At 43.6% G+C, this 21,450-nt stretch overlaps 1 protein-coding gene across 1 annotated transcript in view; it reads left to right on the plus strand.

Moving 5' to 3' along the window:
* The window catches only part of crocc2 (ciliary rootlet coiled-coil, rootletin family member 2), a 326,949-nt gene that overhangs the window by 175,687 nt on the left and 129,812 nt on the right, over window positions 1-21,450 (plus strand). The window contains exons 13-16 of the mRNA XM_034179233.1: window positions 7,988-8,170; window positions 8,615-8,759; window positions 18,028-18,174; window positions 18,250-18,480. Coding sequence (XP_034035124.1) covers window positions 7,988-8,170; window positions 8,615-8,759; window positions 18,028-18,174; window positions 18,250-18,480 — 706 coding nt within the window. The remainder of the gene's footprint in view (window positions 1-7,987; window positions 8,171-8,614; window positions 8,760-18,027; window positions 18,175-18,249; window positions 18,481-21,450) is intronic.

Here is a 21,450-nt window from a genome sequence, read left to right on the forward strand (position 1 = left end):
TCAGCATTTTTCTTCAAGTGTTCATTAACATACACATTTGTTCCTCTCAACTTCCTGGCCTGCCTCAACAAATCATTCTTAATTTTTCTGTTCACATCTTGATCATAATGGTTGGTTTGGTCTTGTTATCCTTCTTTGGTAATGAGTGACAATCTGCAATGTCACTGTTATTAATGTGGATGTCCTTTGATGAAAAAAAAATTTATGATCTGCTGCTCCAGGGAAAGTGTTTCTTCCTGTGTTTCATCCATAGTTCCAGCGCTGTTAGCTACTACTCTGGCGTATGATTGATGCCTAGTGTTCAGTCCTGTTACAATAACATCATCCATTGTAGAGTACTGTTCCAACTCGTCCACTCGTTTTTCCAAAAATCTAATTTTGTTGTCTTTTTCTTGCATCAATTTTCTCAGCTCACATACCTCCTTCAACAAACCCAGTAATTCATTCTGTTTTTTAACCACACCACTCAGTTCTTTCGACATATAGTTCAGAGACTGTTTTATCTGTTGTGCCCTTTAAAGGGCCCAACAGAGCGAAGAAGCAAAGCAAAAAAATAAGATATGAGAGAGTTAGAGGAACAACAAAAGTAGATGGCATGTATATCTATCTATCTATCTATCTATCTGTCTATCTATCTATCTATCTATCTATCTATCTATTTTTAATATATCTATATCTATCTATCTATCTGTCTATTTTTAATATATCTATATCTATCTATCTATCTCTCTCTCTCTCTCTGTATATATATATATATATATATATAGCACAGGAGAGTACTGTATGTTAAATGGAAGTGTGAGCGAAGAAAGAGGAATAGTCTCCATTGGACGTTGATGATAAGGAAAAGGAGCTGAGCGCAGAAGAGATTCAGGACCAGACTATTCACCAGCTGCATTTACATAGACATTATTTTATTAGATTAATGTCTAAAAAAACAGTCAGTCAAAATGGACTCTTGCTGAGCAACGAACTAGGAGGAAGGAGCAACAGCGGCAGTCTCAGCAGGCATCACAGTACAAGTGCAACAAATGCAACAGAGATTGTTATTTGCGCATTGGACTGATAAGTCATTCGCACAGGTGCAGATAGAACCAAAAGAGAAAAATTTCCTGTATATTTGTATTGTCAATTGTGTTGGTAGCATGTCCCAAGTAGAGGGTCACCCTTTTGAGTCTGGTCTGCTTGAGTTTTCTTCTTCAAATCATCGGAGGGAGTTTTTTCTTACCACTATCGCCTGTGTGCTTGCTCTTGGGGTTGGTAAGGTTAGACCTTACTTGTGTGAAGCACCTTCAGGCAGCTTTGTTATGATTTGGTGCTATATAAATGAAATAAATTGACAATGATTGGAAAAAGTGTATAAAAAAACAAACAAACAAAAAGCAAAAAAATAAACTGGATGCTACGCCATCGTTTCCCACATACGGACAGATGCCGGGGGGGGGGGGATTTTATTAGATTAATATTCTGATCTTTGATTAAGACTTCTCAATAAGACACTGTCATGTAAAGAGCATTTTCTGATTACCTTAAAGCCATGTTTGCTCCACATGCACGGCTATTTGATTACAAGCATGACCCACGATGTGGTAGTGGCACATTCAGTCTACACAGATTTATCTGTGGTCACGAGTACCTGATACTGGTGGTAGGTAAGTGTATGACTGTTGGCACACTTGGTTGCATGTTTGGTCATCATGATGATCATTATTGATGCTGGGCCTAGTCTTAGGAACCAGAGAACAATCATTCAACCAATCACACAGCTTGATATTGCGAGGGCTGCAGCCGTAGTCATCCATTCACAAGCTATTGTACAGAACAACACTTTGCAATGACATTTATGGCTTTGAAAAAGGAAACGATTAGGAGATGGGAAAGCTGCATGTCTGCTGAAAACTCCCCAAAGGTGAATGGAGAGGGTTATGACCAAAGTGACAGTGAGATAGGTAAAGTTTAAATTCGTGAAGACTTTCACACAGCACCACCAACACAAACCATAAAAACGATCATCAATATTCTGATAAAGATTTCAGCAATAGTGGAAAAATAGCACCTGGCACTGGTTATGGTGCTGAAGGTGAACAGCTCGTTGACCTGCAGAGTAAGAGTACTCTCAGTGTTTGTGCCATTACAGTCTTGCACTTGTGTGTCTGGTGCAAGTTCCAAAATAGCCCTGTGGTGCAAAAAACTGATTCCAGTTTCTGAGCTGGCCTTACTGACCATAAGGTCGTACCTGGTGTGGGAGTGCCCTATTCCTTATTGTGGGTTTGTTTGGGCTCGGTTTATTTATTTGTCTCTGTGCCTTTTATGTGAGTGTGTGTGTGTGCGTGTGGTGTGGTTCCCTTGGTTTCTTGGTGTATGTCTGTGTGCGCGCACCTTGCGTCTGATGTGTGTGTGTTTGGGGGGGGGGGCGCTTCCAGTCTGTGTTTGGTATGTGTGTGTCTGGTGCGTGTGCTCTCCTGGTGTCTGTGTCCATGTTTGTTGGTGCTTGTCATCAGTATGTATTTCTGTCATGTCCTTTCTTGCAGTGTGTGTGCGCGATCCACATTGCGTCTGTCTGAGGTATGAGTCTGTCTCTATCATGCGTGTAAAAATATCTGTGGTGTTCGCTCCCCTGGGTGTGTGTGTGTGTCTTGTCGTCCGTTCCGGGTCATTATGTTTTCTCCGCCCACTGATCTTTTATTATTCATGCTGTTCAGTCCTTATGTGTTTCTTAGGTTTATCATGTGTTTCCCATTTCACTCGGCCCCAGTTTGTATTCCGTGTTTAATTTCCATACATATGCTTGATTTAGGTTTCGGGGTTTTTTTTTTTGCATTGTTCATTTATTTGATCCATGTTTGAGTTAGTCATCCAGTTGTCTGTGTTCCACGGTTGATGTTCTGTTTTGTGCACTTTGTTTTTGTTCATATCTCGTGATCAGGTTTTATTTTCCCCTCACCTTGTGTTATTCCATTTTACTTTGTATCTGTATCTGTGTGTTCCTTTATTTTCTCTTGTTGCCTGGCTTTTCTGTTCTCACTTATGTTACACCTGTTGTTAATTAGTTGAGTTGTATTTAAGCTGCACGTGTACATTTGTCATTTGGCAATCGGTTGTTTCTGTCTCACATCCTGTCAGTAAATGTGTTGCATCCTGCTGTATTTTTTGACAGTCCTTTGGTTATTCCCTCATTTGGTTTCTGACATTGTCTTTTGATGTTTTGGATTCTTAGTCACGTGGAATTGCCCTATCACAATTATCATATCACTGTCAATTTGGAATATTCAAGCCCCTTGGTTTTTGTCCATCACTCCTGTTTCCTGGCTATTTGCGTTTGGGGTCCTATTTGACTCATTGTAGCGCTTACCATAACAGAATCGATCGGCCAAAGAATGGACCCTGCAGACAACCTCCCCAACCTTCTCTCCTTGAAAAAATTTTGTGAACTGAGACTTTTGTAGCCTTGTTTTCAATGCTGTTATTCTAAGAAAAAGAAGAACGATTTTGAAAGACAGGCCTGGGACCTAATCAAGTCACAACACTGGGTGTTGGATTCATTCTCGGAACTGTATGCCCTGGTGGGCTTATTCAAGCAGGGCCAGCTTCTCGAATGAGTGTATCACCCTGAGGAGCATCGGCGGCCATAACACTGTAAGCAATCAGAAGCTGTGGGGACACACCCCAGCCTGCTTAGCCCAAACAGGACAGTGAACATATTCCGGACATATCCACATCTGAACATAACTCACCACCTTTACCCACCACCTTGGACCTGCAAACTCCCAAGCTGTGACCAACCTTACCCTTCTGGATCAACTCATGTCCTTCACTCAGGAACTCCTGTCTCTGGATCTGGCGTCCCTTCACACCCACACATCCATTCTGAGAAAACTGTTGCATAAACTCCAGTCACCCTCTGTCTTGCCAGATGAAGCCACCGTGTCACTTTTCTTATCTATGTTCAGCCTGATATTCAACATCCTAAAATCAGCTCTTCCTCCGCCTTCCGTGTTGCAGCCATGTGCACACTTATCTATGTCGGACTCCACATCAACGGCTCAACCCGCACTCCAGGCACCTCCGCAGCCGGCTCCGCTCGCACTTCACCAGCTACCGGTGGTCTCCACTTCACCACAGCTGGCAGGTCTGGCCATTTCTCACGAGTTGCCACCCTCTCTGGATGTCTCCTCTGGCTCTGGCAGCTCCAGGAGAAGAAAGAGGAAAGGCCGCACAAAGGCCAACGTAGGAGAGCCCCAACCAGCTGCTTTTGGGATTTCAGTTCCCTCACTGGTGCCTGTCTTTGGGTCAGTTGAAGAGGAGACATATGGCCCCTCAACAGAACCACCTCATGGCTCCGGGGTGGTCATGGGAAACAGTAACTGCTGTGTTTTGTTTTGTAGGCCCATGTGCGAGTCTAACAGCACATTGATGGAGGAGGTGGAAGCCTGAAGATGTCACTGGGGGTTCCCCATTCCTGCCTCTGACGACACTGTGAAAGAGCAGCCCACCTCCGCTCCTGTAGTCATCACCGACGGGTTCTCTGTCCTGGCCCTTGATGACGTAGGGGAGAGCAACCCACTTCTGCTCCAGAGGACACCACCGAGTGGTCATCGATTCTATCCCCCGATGACATCCCGGAGGAGCCACCGGGCTCCTCAGCAGAACCGCCTCTGGGCTCTGAGGAGGGGGTGGGGTTTTCTAATGCATGTGACATGTTTGACAGGTCAGTGAGCAGGGCCAGTGGCAGGTCAGTGGATGCGTGGGAGAAGTCCTGCTCCAGATGACATCACAGAGGGGTCCATCATTCTGATCTCTGATGGCGCTACTGAGGAGGAGGCTACCTCTGTAGCCTATGATGTCCATGGGGACTGGTCTGGCCATGTAGACAAAGACATCACTGCAGGCCCAGTCATCTCGGCAAGGGATGACATCTCCAGGGAGCCCTCAGCCCCCACATCACAGCATGTTGATGCAGACCCAGCCACTTTCGCAGATGACAACGTCACTCTCCTATTTTACTCTTTCTTTTTAGATATTTAGATATACCTTTGTATACTGGCCTAGTTCCACCATAGAATTGGAATATAATATATAAGATATACCTTACTGAATTTTCATTGAGCAGTTGGCGCTCTCATATGAAGATGTTGACGTGAACCGAGCCGCCTCCGCAGACAACTACATCACTGGCGAACAGTCAATCCCTGCACCTGAGGATGTCTATGTGATGGGGCTTCCTGCCACCATGCTGGAGGACATCACAGCGGGTGCAGCCATCCCTGACATGGTGGAGAACACCGGTGGGCAGTGCGGCTACCCTGCTGATTCTGTTAGGAAATCCAGGGGATCACATGGTCACACTTCTGCCACCGCCGAGGATGCCACCTAGCCAAACAGTCAGAATCCTGTGCTCAGCTCCAGCCTGCCAAGAGGCCAGACTTCCATGCCCTGCTCCAGCTCGCCACACAGCCAGACTCCTGTGCTCAGCTCCAGCCTGCCAAGCAGCCAGACTCTCCACATGGCCAGATTCCCATGCTCAACTTCTGCTGGACGCCCAGCCAGCCATCAATCTCTGCTTGGTACAATACTCTGTTGTTGACTCGTTATTGCCTGGGTGGTTTGCCCTGGTTTGGGGGTGTGCCCGCCGTTCCAGCCCTCACCTGGTGGGTCTTTATGGTAGTTGGGGTTTTTGTTAGGGTCTGTGTTTGGTGTCCCCGTATGTGTTCCATGTTTGTTGTTGTTGTTTTGTTTTTTTTGTAGTGCTGTTGGTTTGGGGGGGGGGGGTTGTGTTGGGCTGTCGGGGCCAGCCCTTGGGTGAGGGGTACTGTTGTGGGCGTGGCCTGTTGTGGGGTGGTTTGGGCTTGGCTTATTTATTTGTCTCTGTGCCTTTTATGCGAGTGCGTGTGTGGTGTGTCACCCTGCTTCGTTGTTGGGCCTGGTGTGTGTGTGTGTGTGTGTGTGTGTGTGTGTGTGTGTGTGTGTGTGTGTGTGTGTGTGTGTGTGTGTGTACGTGCCCTGCGTCTGGTGTGTGGGGAGCACGCCCCCGATCCTTGTTTGGTATGTGTGTGTGTCTGGTGCATGTGCGCTCCTGGTGTCTGTGTATTCCGTGTCTGTCGGTGCTTGTCATTCGTGTATATTTCTGTCATGTCCTTTCTTGTGTGTGTGTGTGTGTGTGTGTGTGTGTGTGTGCGCGCACGCGCGCGCGATTTGTCTGTCTGGAGTATGGGTCTGCCTTTGCATGTGTGTGCGTGGGCTTGCCCTGTCACAGTTGTCATGTCACTGTCACTTTGGAATACCCTTGGTTTTGTCCGTCACTCCCGTTTCCTCGCTGCTTGCATTTGGGGACCTATTTGACGCAATGTAGCATTTACCGTAACAGTACAGCTGGTGGTGCCACCAAACGTCAGGTGGCACTTCCATGCTGACTTATGCAACAATTTGTTCCATGATGATGCAGTTCTGGTTGTGCCATGATGCAAGAATGGTGGTAGAACCTTGTGATCTCATTATTGAAATGGATTGCAGACATGTAAACACCTTAATCAGACTATGGCCTGCTACTGGGGCTTTAACAGCATTTTGTAAATCATAGAGGGCATGATGTAGCTGTGGGTTATTAATTAGACGACTGCTCTCTAACATGTAAACAGGAATATAGTTGGAATATCCTTTAAACATCTCATGTAAAAACAATAATCTAAAGCTGGTCATTAATCAGATTGTTGTTGTCCATGTAAACATAGTCATTTTTCTTTTTTCTTTTTTTTTTTCTTTAATATTTATTTCATTCATTTAAAAGAAAAACAGAAAAGCAAAAAACAAAAGCACCACAATACCAGAATGAAAAGGAGCAGAAAGAAGAACAAGTCTTATGATTTCTGCCCCTTTTAACAATACAATCTTTCAATATACAGCATCATAGTCAACATTATTTAACAGATTGCATTTCTTTAACTTGTCACATACCACTGACCCATTTCATAATTATGACCATTAATTAATAGATTACATCACTGACAGGTTACATTTAAACTTAAGACACTCCAAACATTATTAACAGTTTACTTTTTCTTTTTTTTTTTGACTTTCTTGCAGCCCACTGACTTACTTCATAGTTTCATACTTACTTAATACATCTAATTTAATATGTTTTTTAAATAATTTAAGCGACCTTAATTCTTTAATTTCTTTATTAAGATTGTTCCATAATTTGACACCATTTACTGCAATACTCCTTTCCTTTACTTTGGTTCTAAATCTTGGTTTTTTAAAGACTTCTATTCCTTTCAATTTATAACTACTTACTCTTTTTTCAAACATATTTTGAATGTTTGTTGGTAAAGTATTTTTATTAACTTGGTACATCGTTTGTAATATTTTCAAATCAACTAAATCATGAAATTTAAGTACCCTATACTTAATAAACAATGGATTAGATGAATCTCTAAAACCACTGTTACTAATCACTTTTAAAGCTCTTTTCTGCAAAATAAATAAAGGTTGTATATAGGTTGTATATGTTGATCCCCAGATTTCTACACAGTAAGTTAAATATGGGACAATCAATGAATTGTACAATGTTAATAAACCATAACTATTTAATGAATATTTTACTTTATGCAAAACAGCAATGGCTTTCGCTATTTTTCCTTTTATGTAATTTATGTGTGACTTCCATGTAAGATCTTCATCAATCATGACTCCTAAAAATTTCATTTCTTTTACCCTTTGTATATCCATTCCATCTATTTGTAATGACACATTATTTTCTTTCGCTCTATCATTAAACAATATGAAATTTGTCTTATTAATATTTAGTGACAATCTGTTTATATCAAACCAATGTTTAACTTTTTCATTGACACCACAGGTGAGTAAAACATTAAGAGAAAAATAATTATCATCATCATTAGATGTGTATTGTGTGTCATTTTTGGTGTAGTAATTGTGAAAATAAGTAGATGATTACTCTGCCATGACTGAACTTGACGCACTGTGTCAGTGAGAAGAGCAACCTGGAGAAGCTGCTGTCAGGATTGCAGCAGGAGGTCGACACTCAGCACGCTGAACTGGAAGTTCTGAGGAGGTCATCACTGGACCTCCACAGACAGAAAGATCTCCTCAGGCAGCAAAAAGAAGATCTGGAGATGCAGCTGGCAGGCCAGTGTGCAGAGGCACAAAGGAGGTACGGTACTGTACAAGCATAAGGATGGCATTATACAACACGCATACCGTCACCCGTGATTGTGTTCTAACTGTGTTTGTTTACTCTTCATATCAATAACACATGTCAGTTGCCGACTAACAATGCATCCAGATGACGTTTAAATGAAACTTTAGATGGTTCACATTGCATTACAACACTCATGCAAGAAGGATACTTTTTCCTCATTGTGAAGTTTTTAAATGCTGAAAAAAATTTGATTAACTGAGAATTGGAGCAGGACATGCAATCTCGAAAGCAAGTAACATCTTTAGTTTTCTGGTCTTTGACGCAAGCATTTCTCCATGTTTCAAAGTGAGGATAGATTTGAGGAATTGTTGACATAAATAAACTGTTTATATATGGTATGGAGGGAACAGTGTAAAAGCCATGTCATTTATGTGATGTATTTTGTATGTTTTTCAGTGAGAGGAGTTTGGAGGAGCTAGAACAAAAGCACTCCGATCTGCACAGGGAGCTTGTGACAGTAAAGGAAGCATTGAATCAAATTACCCTGCAAAAGGAGGTGTTGGAGGATGACAAGGCCAGCCTTTCTCTGGCTTTCAGCAAGGTAGATTACTAGTTAACGCACCACGGCACCTGATATTAGTGGAATTTGTCTGAAGTTGTAAATCCTTTAGTCCATGGCTGCCCAAAATATGCTCCTGGAGGTCACCTGTTCTGCATGCAGAGCAGTGGCCCTTCAGGAACAGATTAGCTCAGCCCTGATTTAATCCATGAGCACACAGTCAATTTTGACCTAAGCAGTACCACTTAAGGGTACTAAAAAACACTTACAGTCCAGCCTCAGTAGACCATACCCTACACAAAAAATGTATGGTGGCCATCCCAAGATGGCAGCTATAGCCGGGTGTAGGGGTCAGTATAAATTGGCACAGCATTTAAAATGCTTCAGTCATATCAGTGAGGTATGCCACATTATTATATGCCTGCGACACTACGCGCACTCTGATTGGCTGATTACCGGTCTGATATGGGAAAATATCAGACCAGTTTCCATGACAGTCAGTCCGCAACGTGTATTTTCTTTACAAACTAGGAAGCTAAAAATGCGATTAGCAAAAGCAAGTTGGACATGAACGTACTCCATAAATATCTCAACAGCATCGAAAAAAAAAAAACTACACAGATTGAAGCTTACCAGCTAACGACTAGATCATCTGTTAGCAAGTTCTTTATGGAGGTGAAGAAAGCAAATGAGCTCAACACCGTCAGCAGCATATTCAGGCGATACTGTAAGTTTGCGTATTTATATGTTTAACAGCCATATAATAAACGAATTATTAACCTTGCTTGCTTGGTTAATAATCCTTTATTATTTTTCTGATCAGATTCCAAAACCTTCTCATTCTCGTCATAGATGTCCTAACTTCATCCTTACTAATTGTTTGCACTTCCTGATTTACTCTCTCCACATCATCCAGCCCTCTTTCTCATTTCTTTCATGCATTAGCTGCTCAAAATACTCCATCCACCTACTCAACACACTCTCTTCGCTTCTCACCACATTTCCATTTGCATTCTTTATCACCCCAGTCGGCTTCAAAACCCTTGCAGCCCAATCCCTCTGTCTGATCAATCAGTACTGTAAGGATCTGCTCCGGCCCAGGGTTCATGTCTGGGTTTTTCCCTTATTTGGTCTAGGCTTCCACTGAGGGTTTTATAGTTTTGCTTTTCATATTGTTATATGTTGTCATGTAAGTCTTGGTTTGGTTCTGTTTGTTTCTGTGCTTTGTGTAATGCTTCTGTTACCGGTTTTATTCTGTGTATCATTTATTTATGGTTTAGTCATTCATTGCATTACCTAATCCCTGGTTTTGATTTGTTCATCATTATTCTGTCAATAGTTTGTTTTGTCATGTTTAGTGTATTCACTTCCTGTGTCACATCCTCTCTTTTTAGTTATCACTGGTTTTCCACTCCTCGACTCGCCACCTTAGTTTTAGTTTCGTCCCCTCTGTTTTGTTCGTGTTTATTATGGTTAGTCAAGCACGTCACATTTTGCACCGTTGGTTTTTCTGTCATTTAATTATCTTGCCCCAGTTCACTTTGCTTTTTGCCTTACTGCACTCTCTTGCACTTACCTTTGTCTTCCCTGGTCACACCCCCTTCCAGCACTCTCTGCACACCTGTTCCTCATTTCAGACTCTGATTCTTCCACTAGTATTTAAGCCCTCACAGTCCCTCGCCAGATTGTTGCATGTTGCACTTTCCAACCTCACGCCTTTGTCCTGTTTTGCCTCGTAATATTTCTGACCTTGCCTGTGTTACCGACTTCCGCCTCGTCTTATCCCTGAACGCTGCTCGTTTTTGACTTTGCCTCTGCCTCAGCCCTGTGAACTCCTGTCGCCATGTATTTGGAACTGTGCTTGTTTTTTGGACTCCACCTCAGCTTGCTACCTGCCTGTACCTCCACTACGTTGACTGATTTCCTGTGTACCGAACCTATTGCCAGCTTACCAGATAAAGTTATTTTTTCTTACTCCAACACCTGTGTCTGTGAGTCTGCATTTGCCTCCTACAACTTTCAGGGTCAAGCCACCACGAACCATGACAGAACAATCTGGCCAGTACCTGAGGCAGCGGACTCAGATCCTGATCTGAACTTTACCAGAATTAAAGAGATCTTCGCTGACATAAGATTTTTTTTCACCTGTTTCCTCCACATCTACATCCCATGGGAAAAGTTTGACTACCTGGAGCAAGCTTGGGAAGTCATTGAAGCAAATACCTGGCTCTACAGCCTCTTCCCTGACGTAGAAGATCTGGACAATTTGTTTACTGCAGAGAGGCTGCCTGACTGGGTGAAGCAACCTGAGCTATATCTGCAGTCCACTTGCCCACCATGCGATGACGACACTGAGTGGGTTGACTTAGATGAGGATTCCTCATCTGAGACAGAGGAGTCATCACTCCAGCAGAGGGCAGAATTTCTCTTCAAAATACGAGGTCTGTCAATAAAGTATCGGACCATTGGCTGGGAAAAAAAAAACTGGCTTACCTGGAGGGTTGGAAACCTAATCACCCTCGAAGTACTCTCCTTGGGACTCCACACACTTCTCCCAGTGGTGTCGCCACTGTTGGAAGCATTCCAAGAAAGCCTTTTTCGCGATGGTGCACAGCTCCGCCATCGTCACAGCCATGATGGCCTCTCTTGTCTCAAACCGCGTTCCTTTTAATGGTATTTTAAGTTTTGGGAAGAGCCAGAAGTCGCAAGGGGCCATGTCAGGAGAGTAAGGCGCCTGTTGAACCACCGGAGTCTGGTTTTTGGTCAAATAAGTCTGAATTAAATGAGAGGAATGAGCTGGCGCGTTGTCGTGGTGGCGGCGCCAATTTCCTCTGGCCCACAACTCCGGTCTCTTGCGCCGCACACCATCACGTAGACGACAGAGGACATCCGTGTAATACTCCTTTGTTATTGTTTGACCCTGTGGTGCGTACTCGTGTACCACACCACGGGAGTAAAAAAAAACAGTCAGCATTACCTTGATGTTGCTGCGCACTTGGCGCGCCTTCTTCGGTCTTGGCGACGTGGAATGCTTCCACTGTGACGACTGGAATTTGGTTTCCGGGTCGTACCCGTACACCCAGGACTCATCACCGGTGATTATGGTGTCCATAAAGCTGGGATCAGTGTGAATGGAGTCCAGCATGCCCTGTGAGACTTCGACATGATGTTGCTTTTGCTCCGCCGTCAGCAATTTTGGCACGAACATCGCCGCCACTCGTTTCATGCCCAAATCTTCCGTCACGATGGAATGTGCCGAAGTCCTGTTAATGTCCACCTCCTCCGCTATTTCGCGGACAGTCACACGACGATCCCGCATAACCACAGCGTGCACTTTTGGAAACGATCTCGTCATTTCGGCTCATTGACGGCCGACCGGAGCGCGGCTCGCTCTCCACCATTACGCGCCCGTCTTTAAACCGGTTGTACCACTCCTTAATCCGTGTGCTGCTCATGGCTTCATCTCCGAAAGCCGTTTGGATTTTTCGAATCATTTCTGCCTGGCTGTAGCCAAGTTTCTGGCAGAATTTAATGCAGTAGCGCTGCTCCAAGCATTCAGCCATTTTTTCACAAGAAAAAATCCGACGAGGGGGGTGGAGCACTCCTCCCACAAGCCGTGCTCACAGGCGAATGACGTCACCGACAGGCATGGAAAAACTCACGCATGCGCACGAGGGTTCAACCTTGGCTGATGTAATCACACGTGATTCAAATCCATATAATTAAAAAAAAAATAAAAAGGACCATTACTTTATTGACAGACCTCGTACAGGACTTATTTTTTTAATTCAGAGACAGTTCAGGTGAGTGGAACAAGCAGCGCATTATTTCTGCTTTAGAACTCCTTCTACATGCTGCACCCAAAATGGTAACTGCCTTCCCAGAGTTAAAACATATCAAAACTCTTTTTAACCAAGGTCGGCTTCCTACCTGTGTTGAAGATCCAATGGACTACTTGTTTGAATCAGAGAACTATGACACCTGTCTGGACACGCCCCGCTTCATCATGCTGTCGGCCGAAGCAGTCACGCCTCCTCAGCCGTCCACACCTCCCACGTCCTGCCTGCCTCCAATTCCTGCTCCACGAAGTCTGTTCAGACGGGAACCCACGGAGCTGAATCTGTCCAAAGAACCAGATCCAGCACCATTTCCGGTCCCGCCTCATCTGGTCCCTGTGCCCACACCTCGGAAGCTCCGGGTGCCATCGCGCCAGCCTGCTGCCACTACGACTTCCTCGCCCACGGGAATGAAGGTTCCCAACTTGCCTGACCTCTCTGCTGAGGACATGTCTCTCCTGGTGCCCACAGAGCCATCGGGCAAGACCTCGTCACCTCAGCCCTCGGTCGCACCAGCCGTGACATCACTGGAGCAAGCGGAGAGACACACACGCCCACAGAGGTTTCTCTGACACACACACTCCAGAAGCCAGCTGAACAGCCTGCATCACCACAGCTCGTCACGCCTGAGTTTCAAACAACTGTGCCAACGTCACTGGCGTCACATACGGCGCGCACTCCATTCCAGACTCAACCAGCGACGTCCGATGTTCTCACGGTGCACTTGCTGCCACCATCAATGGCCACGTTACTCCAGGAAGCAGCAGTACGCCCTGTTTCTCAGCCTTCAGCGAAGACAGCTGATTCTGCCGCCGTGCGTGCCAGGCCACGATCTCCATTTCCGTCAGTTCAGCATGCAGCAGCGCGCACAGCTTCTCAGCCTTCAACGAAGACAGCTGATTCTGCCGCCGTGTGCGCCAGGCCATGATCTCCAGTCCCGTCAGCTTAGCATGCAGTAGCGTGCACAGCTTCTCAGCCTTCAGTGAAGACAGCTGATTCTGCCGCCATGCGCACCAGGCCACGATCACCAGTCCTGTCAGTCCAGCATGCAGAAGCGCGCACAGCTTCTCAGTCTTCAGTGAAGTCAGCTGCATCTGACAAGGCGTGCGCTTTTCCACACACGACTGCAGAGCCAGCCGGGTCGGCTATGGCGCGTCCGACACAGGACATCCCTTCATCACTTACGTCTCTCCTCAGATCTTCAGAGTTCTTCCCAACGAGAACTGTTGCTGCCGTAATCAGCGGAACTGAGAGTTTTTTGTTATTTCTCCTAATCATGCTTTCCCATTTTCAGTGCCCTTTAGGAAGACTGTTTGGTGACTTGTTTCTGGACAATATGGGGCTCCTGCATTTCTTTGGTGTTAAGTATTTCTTAGCTTATCGGTTGTCATTTGTTACAAAGTTTGCTTAAAACATGAGTTCTCTCAATATCTGTATTTCTTTTGGGACCTGGTTAGCTCCCCAGGTGAAATTGCTTTACTGTCAGTTTTTCATGGTTCCACGTCTGCAAATTTTGGCAAGTTTCTCCGTTCATTAGGTTCCCGTTTCTGGCAAGTAATGCTCTTCTGGTTGTTTTGGCTTGGTAAGCAGTTTTGTGTTTTGAATCTTGTTCCGGATTGGTCCCTACATGCTAACATTACCCTGCTAGTAGCAAACATGCTATTGTTGTGGTGGTTTCTTGAATTCATGTCTCCCTGGTCCCCACTCGGTTCACGTTCGGCATGGATCATCCCTCCAGGTCCTTTTGCATCGAATGCCACTCTTGGTTCTATTCATCAAGTTTCAATTATTGATCATCCTCTATGTAAGTTTGGTTCTTTTTTGCACCTTTTGCCTTTTATTTGTTTATGTAGCAGTACTTTGCGTTTATATTCTCTCCATGGTTCCCATAAAACTTCTGTCCAATGGTTGTTTCTTGTTTTGTTTGTCCTTATTTCACAGTGTTCCTTTACATGTGGTTCCCTTTCTGGTTCCCTCGCTTTCCTAGCTCTGCATAGGATTTTTGTTCAGTGGAGTTCCTTTTTATTTCATTCCTCCCTTACTTTTTTTGCCAGGACTTTCACTTTTGGCAATCCTCTACATTCATGGTTTTGGTTTTCAGGCATAGTTGTTTTTGGTGTTCTTTGGGTTCTATTTTTGATGTCTATCGTCTGTTTGTCTTCCCCTCTGTCCTTTTGTTGGGTTGTTGCTGTTGGTTCTTTTTTCTTGTTGTGTTCCCTGGATTGTGCAGGATGTACCCATGCAAGTCCTCACCCCCCTTCGTTCCTTGTTCAGGTTTATTAGTCTTTCCTGTTTGATCGCTGCTGTTATGCTGGAGAAGATTTTTCTCGCTACCACGTCCCGCCTTATCCCTGATCCCAGTTTTGTCTCTGTTCCCGTGCGTCCCTCAGGGGAACCCCTGGTCTCCACCTTGCTCCCTGTTGGGCATTATGGTCAGATTGTTGCATGTTGCACTTTCCAGCCTCATGTCTTTGTCCTGTTTTGCCTCGTAATATTTCTGACCTTGCCTGTGTTACCGACTTCCGCCTCGTCTTATCTCTGAACTCTGCTAGTTTTTGACTTTGCCTCTGCCTCAGCCCTGTGAACTCCTGTCGCCGTGTATTTGGAACTGTGCTTGTTTTTTGGACTCCGCCTCAGCTTGCTCCCTGCCCGTACCTCCACTACGTTGACTGATTTCCTGTGTACCGAACCTATTGCCAGCTTACCAGATAAAGTTATTTTTTCTTACTCCAACACCTGTGTCTGTGAGTCTGCATTTGCCTCCTACAACTTTCAGGGTCAAGCCACCACGAACCATGACAAGTACAAGTTCTTTTCTCCTGCTTTAGTGTTCAACTTCATCTACAGCTCACAATACGAGGTCTATTAGAAAAGTATCCGACCTTATTTAAAAAAAAAACATATGGATTTGAATCACGTGTGCTTGCGTGAGCCAACCTTGAACCTTCATGCGCATGCGTGATTTTTTTCACGCCTGTCGGTTGCATCATTCGCCTGTGAGCAGGCTTTGAGTGAGGAGTGAGACTGCCGCTTTGCTTGATCAAATTTTTTTTAGAAACTGTGAGGCTGTTCTGGCATGTCCAGGCTCGTCCACAATTTCTTGGATAATCACTCGACTGAAAAACCACCGACAGCTGTCTGAACGCCATCTCAAAGCCGTCCTGTGAGACCAAAACGGAGGTGGTTTTGTGTCGGTCCAGCAGCAAATCCATTGTGATGCGCGAAGCCTCCGCTCCTTTCCATGACAAAATCTCTTGTTAAAAGTGAAATCTGCAGGAAAATAGTTGATGTCCAGCTCTTGTGATAACCAGAGAAATTGCACACGATGGTCATGGATCCACAGAGCGATCCGTTTAGAAATGAAATGGTCGCTCAGCCTGTCGATGGCAGCTGGAGCACAGCGCGCCCCACAGCTGCTGTGGACCGTCCTTAAAGGGACAGTAACATCCCTTAATGTCTTTGAAGCCCATAAAATTTTCACCAAAAACCACCTGAATTTCTCGAATGGTGTCCACATGAATGTGCCTCACAGTTTCTAAAAAAAATTTGATCAAGCAAAGCGGCAGTCTCTCAGCCATTTCTCTGACAATGAAAATCCACCGAGGGGGTGGACCACTCCTCACTCAAAGCCTGCTCACAGGCGAATGACGCAATCGACAGGCGTGAAAAAAATCACGCATGCGCATGAAGGTTCAAGGTTGGCTCACGCAAGCACACGCGATTCAAATCCATATGGTTTTTTTTTTTTTAAATAAGGTCGGATACTTTTCTAATAGACCTCGTATGCCTTCTCCTTCACTTTCGTCACTTCTCCTTTCACCTCATCATGCATCTTTATTCCATTGCTAAGTCTCCTTCTCTTCCTTCCACTGTCCAGATGTTGCACACAGTACCTTCCTAGTTGTCTCCCTTACCATGTCTGCAGTACTTTTCCTGTTGTCCAAAATCACCACTCAATCCTGTTTCCCCTCCTCTCTGAATTGCACATGACAGCTTTCCTCCTTCACCTTCCACCATCTGATCCTTGGTTCAGCTTTCTCTCTTATTCTTCTTCTTCAGCTCCAAAGTCATTCTACAAACCACAGTGCAATGGTGTCTAGCTACACTCTCCCCTGCCACCACCTTACGATCTCAGATTTTTCAGGTTGCATCTCATAAAACATAGAACATAGAATGTAGTCCACCTTTGTGCACCTTCCTCCACTCTTACATGTCACCCTGTGCTCCTCCTTGTTCTTAAAATAACTTTTCACAACAGCCACTTCCATCCTGTTTTTTTTTTTCTTTTTTCAAAATGTTCCACCATCTGCCCTTCCACAGCCCTTTCCTTAATAGGATATTGTCCCATTACTTCCTCGTCACTTCTGTTCCCTTCACCAACATGCCACTGAATTCTGCTCCAGTCACTACTCATTTATGCTCTCTACCACCTCATCTAACTCACTCTAGGAATCTTCTTTTTCCTTCATCTCACAACCTACTTGCATTATGCATTGAAGACATTCATCATCACTCCTTCAATTTTCAACTTCACACTCATCACCCTTCACTTAATTTCCAGCACACACTTAATATACTTTTCCACTAGAATGACCCCAGCACCATTTCTCCGCCAATCTACATCATGATACAACAGTTTGTGTCCATGTAAGATGCTCCTGACCTTACATCCCTTCCACTTGGTCTCTTGAACAGACATTATGTCTACCTTTCTATTCTCCCATCATGTCAGCCAGTTCCTCCCTTTACCATTCATACTGCCAACATTCAAAGTCCCAACTCACTTTGACACTTCTAACTTTCCTCTTCTCCCCGTGCTTTTGGAGATATTCTCTGCCTGTTCTTCTTCTTTGTCCAACAGTAGCCCAATGTCTGGTGGCACCCTGTTGGACAATAATTCCAGTGGCGGCTATTGTTAACCATGGCCTCAACCAATCCAGTATATAAGTTCAGTTTGTGATCTTCATGTTTGATTTTGGCAACTTTTACAAAGGATGGCTCCTGACGCAACCCTACTCATTTTTTATGGGCTTGGGTCCAGCACTCAGAATGTACTGGCTGTGCAATCCATGTGGCTGAAATTTGACAAAATTGATGAAAATTGGTGGACACCTCTCCTCCTTCTATCGACCTCATTTATCCGGGCTTAGGACCGGCACTCAGAATGTACTGGCTGCAAACCCCATGTGACTGAGTTTAACTTTTGACCCCTGCACAAACTGAAATTGACCTTTGTCACCACTTTAGATGTTTTTACCCCATAGCTCCATAACATTCAAATTTTGACCACTGTGTAATCTTTCATTGACCCCTACCTGGCTATAGCTATAGCTACCACCCTGGAATAGCCGCCATGCATTCTTGTGTTGGCCATGGTACAATACTTTGGATTGTGAGCATTGCTTTGTCCCCTTAAGTGGTACCAAAAAAAAACTGCTTGGCCCATGTACTACTTCTAATTGATGATGCCATAGCTGGAGACCCACAGTGCTATCCAGGAATTAGCTCTCACCAAGCTGCAGAATGAGGAGGCTGCACTGAGAGATTCCTTGGCTAAAATGGCGAGCCTGAGTGAGGGCTTAGCCAAAGACAAGGTGGAGTTGAACCGTATTCTGCTGCAGGTCAGTATGTGTCAAGTGGAACACTGATGTGGTGACACTGCTCTTGCTGTAATGAAACTTTTGTTTTGTTTTCAGACAGAAGGTGAGAAGGCAGAATTCAGTGAGCGCAGACGGGAAGCTGAGGTTGAGCGGGCAGCAGCCAGAGAGGAGACAGCATGGGTGCAACAGGAGATGATCAATTTGCTCACTCAGAAACAGGTTTTGGAGAACTTTAACACTCATTTTCAAGAGCTCTGCCAGAAGCTTGAGTCGGAGCTGAATCGGGTGCAGAAGGAGAACACTCAGACCCTGCAACAGCACTCACAGGTCAGGGGCTCCTACCCCCAAAGTTCCCTTTCAGGTTCTCACCTCACACCTCCTACCACATGGGAGAACAATGTTGGTGCTATTAATAGCTTTCAGCAGGTTTACAGAGCTTGTTGTCACATTAAAATCATGGCTACATCTGCCCTGTTGTGCTCTTTTTCTTCCTGTGCAATATGGAGACAAGGTTCAATCCTGCTGTGTTTTTTATGACTAACTTGGGACATTAACAAGCAAGAGATCTTCATGAGTAAAACGTGAACTGGAAAAGATAAATAGATAGACATATAATATCTAGTGGGGGGCTTAGCAAAAAAATCCAATAAATTAACAGCTAAAGTATTCCCAGCCATCCCTCACCAGATTCACATCTCCCTGCTTTGTCTCCAAAGAATGAAAGGAATTCTTTTCTGTTTTATTATCTGTTCTCAGTCTGAAACTGGGATATCCCTGCTAAAATGTTCCAAACCTATAGTAAACAATCTGACAAATGAAATCCAAACATTTGAAATAACATATCTGTAAAAATATATCAGCTGTGTATGAAAGAGGCCTGGGAGTGGCTTATGTTTTAGTCTCTTGTTGGACTCCTGTCACACCATAACATTCATGTGATTCACATTTTTTAACAGAAAAGACAGAAAATAATCATGCAATGTTTAGCTGGTGTGAGTTCATTTGTGTTTGATTTAACATCAAATCACCATGACTGTTTTTTTAAGCATGCTATTGCTGTGGACTATTAGAAATCATAGTGATCCAATTTAACTCTCAGAACTTTGACTCTTGTCTGTGGCAGAACAATAATGTCAGGGAAATACCAGGCTTTCACAATTGAGTTATGATGGTTTTCTCATCAAACCAGGAGAATCAACCCTGGAATGTGACACCATTATTTTATATAATATGTGATCATACACCAACTGACAGAAGAGGGCAGAGGTTTTGTGATCACTCCTGTCTTTCAGTACTGTATATCATAAATGATTACATGGATTTTGATTAGATTTTGTGGTGGAAGGACCCTTAGTTCAAGGAAGAGTAAATTAAATTTTACCTAGATTTGTGTTTTCCCCTTTTTTGTCTTTCATTGACATTGCCAGACAACTTTTCCCTTTATTACTTTAATAACAGTTAAATTTTTGTATTATGTTTGTTTTGAGTTTACATTCAATTTAACAGCTAAATGCTTACAGATGTGACTATGGGGATACAGAATTCTGAATGACTGCCCTTGTTACTTAATGTAATGTCCCTCACCGGTATTTTTTTTCCACTGTAAATCACATGATGGATTTCAGGTGAAGCTCAGGAGATGTTATTTTTTCTCATCTTGGTACTTTCAAGCAAGTTGATTTGGGTCACTAACTGCTGAAGGTTTATTTCTTTGTAAAAAATATACTGTAAAAAAATCTCTTGGTTTTATGGTTAAAAAACAAACAACAAAAGCAGCCAAAACAAACAAACAAAAAAAACTGACAACTGTGGTTGCCAGAACTATTCTGTACAAAATACAGTAAAAATGCATAAATACCTTTACAGAACAGCTTTACATTACATTATATGGTATAAAGCTGTTGTGATTTACAAATATTAGATATTAAAGCAATACATCCAACACCAATTTTTATTTTTTGCTAAATTAATATTCATTCATTCATTTATTTTCTATACCCACTTACTCCAGTCAAGGGTCACACGGGCCTGGAGCCTCTCCCAGCAGTCATAGGGTGTGAGGCGGGGTACACTCTGGAGAGGACACCAGTTTATCACATGGCTAAATTAATATTATCATGCTGTTTTTAAACTAGCCATTTCTGTAGAACTGAAATGGAGTTGTTATTTATTGTGCTTTGAAACCCATTTGCTCCAATTTTGCTGCAGGACACCACCAGGTTTTATACGTTTTTTTTTTTTTTTTTGAGCACTACTCCTGCTCTGGGCAGCATTGCACCTGGTTTATTTTTCTCTTGAGAGACAAGTACACTTACTGTTTTCACCACTGTGCTGTCACACAAGAAGAACTACTCTGGACATATAATGAATTGTATATCAACATATTTTTACTGTTTTTTTCCAAAGTATGTTAATATGAGGAGCTCTGGAAAAAATCATGACTGTTTAGAATTGACAAAGATATATATCAAGAATAGAAAAAGAAGTGTTTTCAAGATAAATTGGTTGATAAACTTAAAACCACAATAACAACAAAAAAGTAATGTCGGGCTCCATATGTACAGTTGTAAATAAATAATGTCCATAAGTAAACTTTAAATAAGTTAATAACTTTGGAATGTGTCCACTATGCCAGATTGTTTCAGGCAGCTGTCAAGGTTCCAAAGGTCAGCATCTCACTGGGCGTGACTGTTGGAGAGTTGTTGAAGATGTGAATTAGCGACCAAACATGCAAATGAGTGACAGATTCACAATTTCACTGAAACGGTACAAATGACATGTTCAATTCAATTTAAGTAATTTTATTTATATAGCCCCAAATCACAACGATGCTGCCTCAAGACGCTTCTCACAGGTAATGTCAAACCTTACTAACTCCACCGAGCAAGCACACAGGCAGCAGTGGTAAGGAAAAACTCCCCCTGACGATAATGAGGGAGAAACCTCAAGCAGAACAGACTCGGGTAGGGTTGCCAACTCTCTGAAAAATAAATAAGGGACACCTGAGTGATGGGCTGACCGGCCCATGGAAATATAGACTGGAATGGACATGCGCGCCTCTATTAGCGTCACTCAGGACAGGAAGGCGCCATTACTAAGGGTGGAAATGTGCAGCTCATCAATAATAAACTGACTGCTTTTTTTGCACTAGCGTCACTATTTCTTAATGGATTTTAATAAATGTAGGCTTGTTTCAAAGCCCTTTGAAAGCTCTTTCCAATGCACCTATGCATGTGTGGGTGAAAAAAAAAAACTTTCATGTAAAATGCAGAAATTTGGGGAAATTACGACAAACTG

This window comes from Thalassophryne amazonica, chromosome 10, assembly GCF_902500255.1.
Source record: "Thalassophryne amazonica chromosome 10, fThaAma1.1, whole genome shotgun sequence".
Lineage (NCBI taxonomy): Eukaryota > Metazoa > Chordata > Actinopteri > Batrachoidiformes > Batrachoididae > Thalassophryne > Thalassophryne amazonica.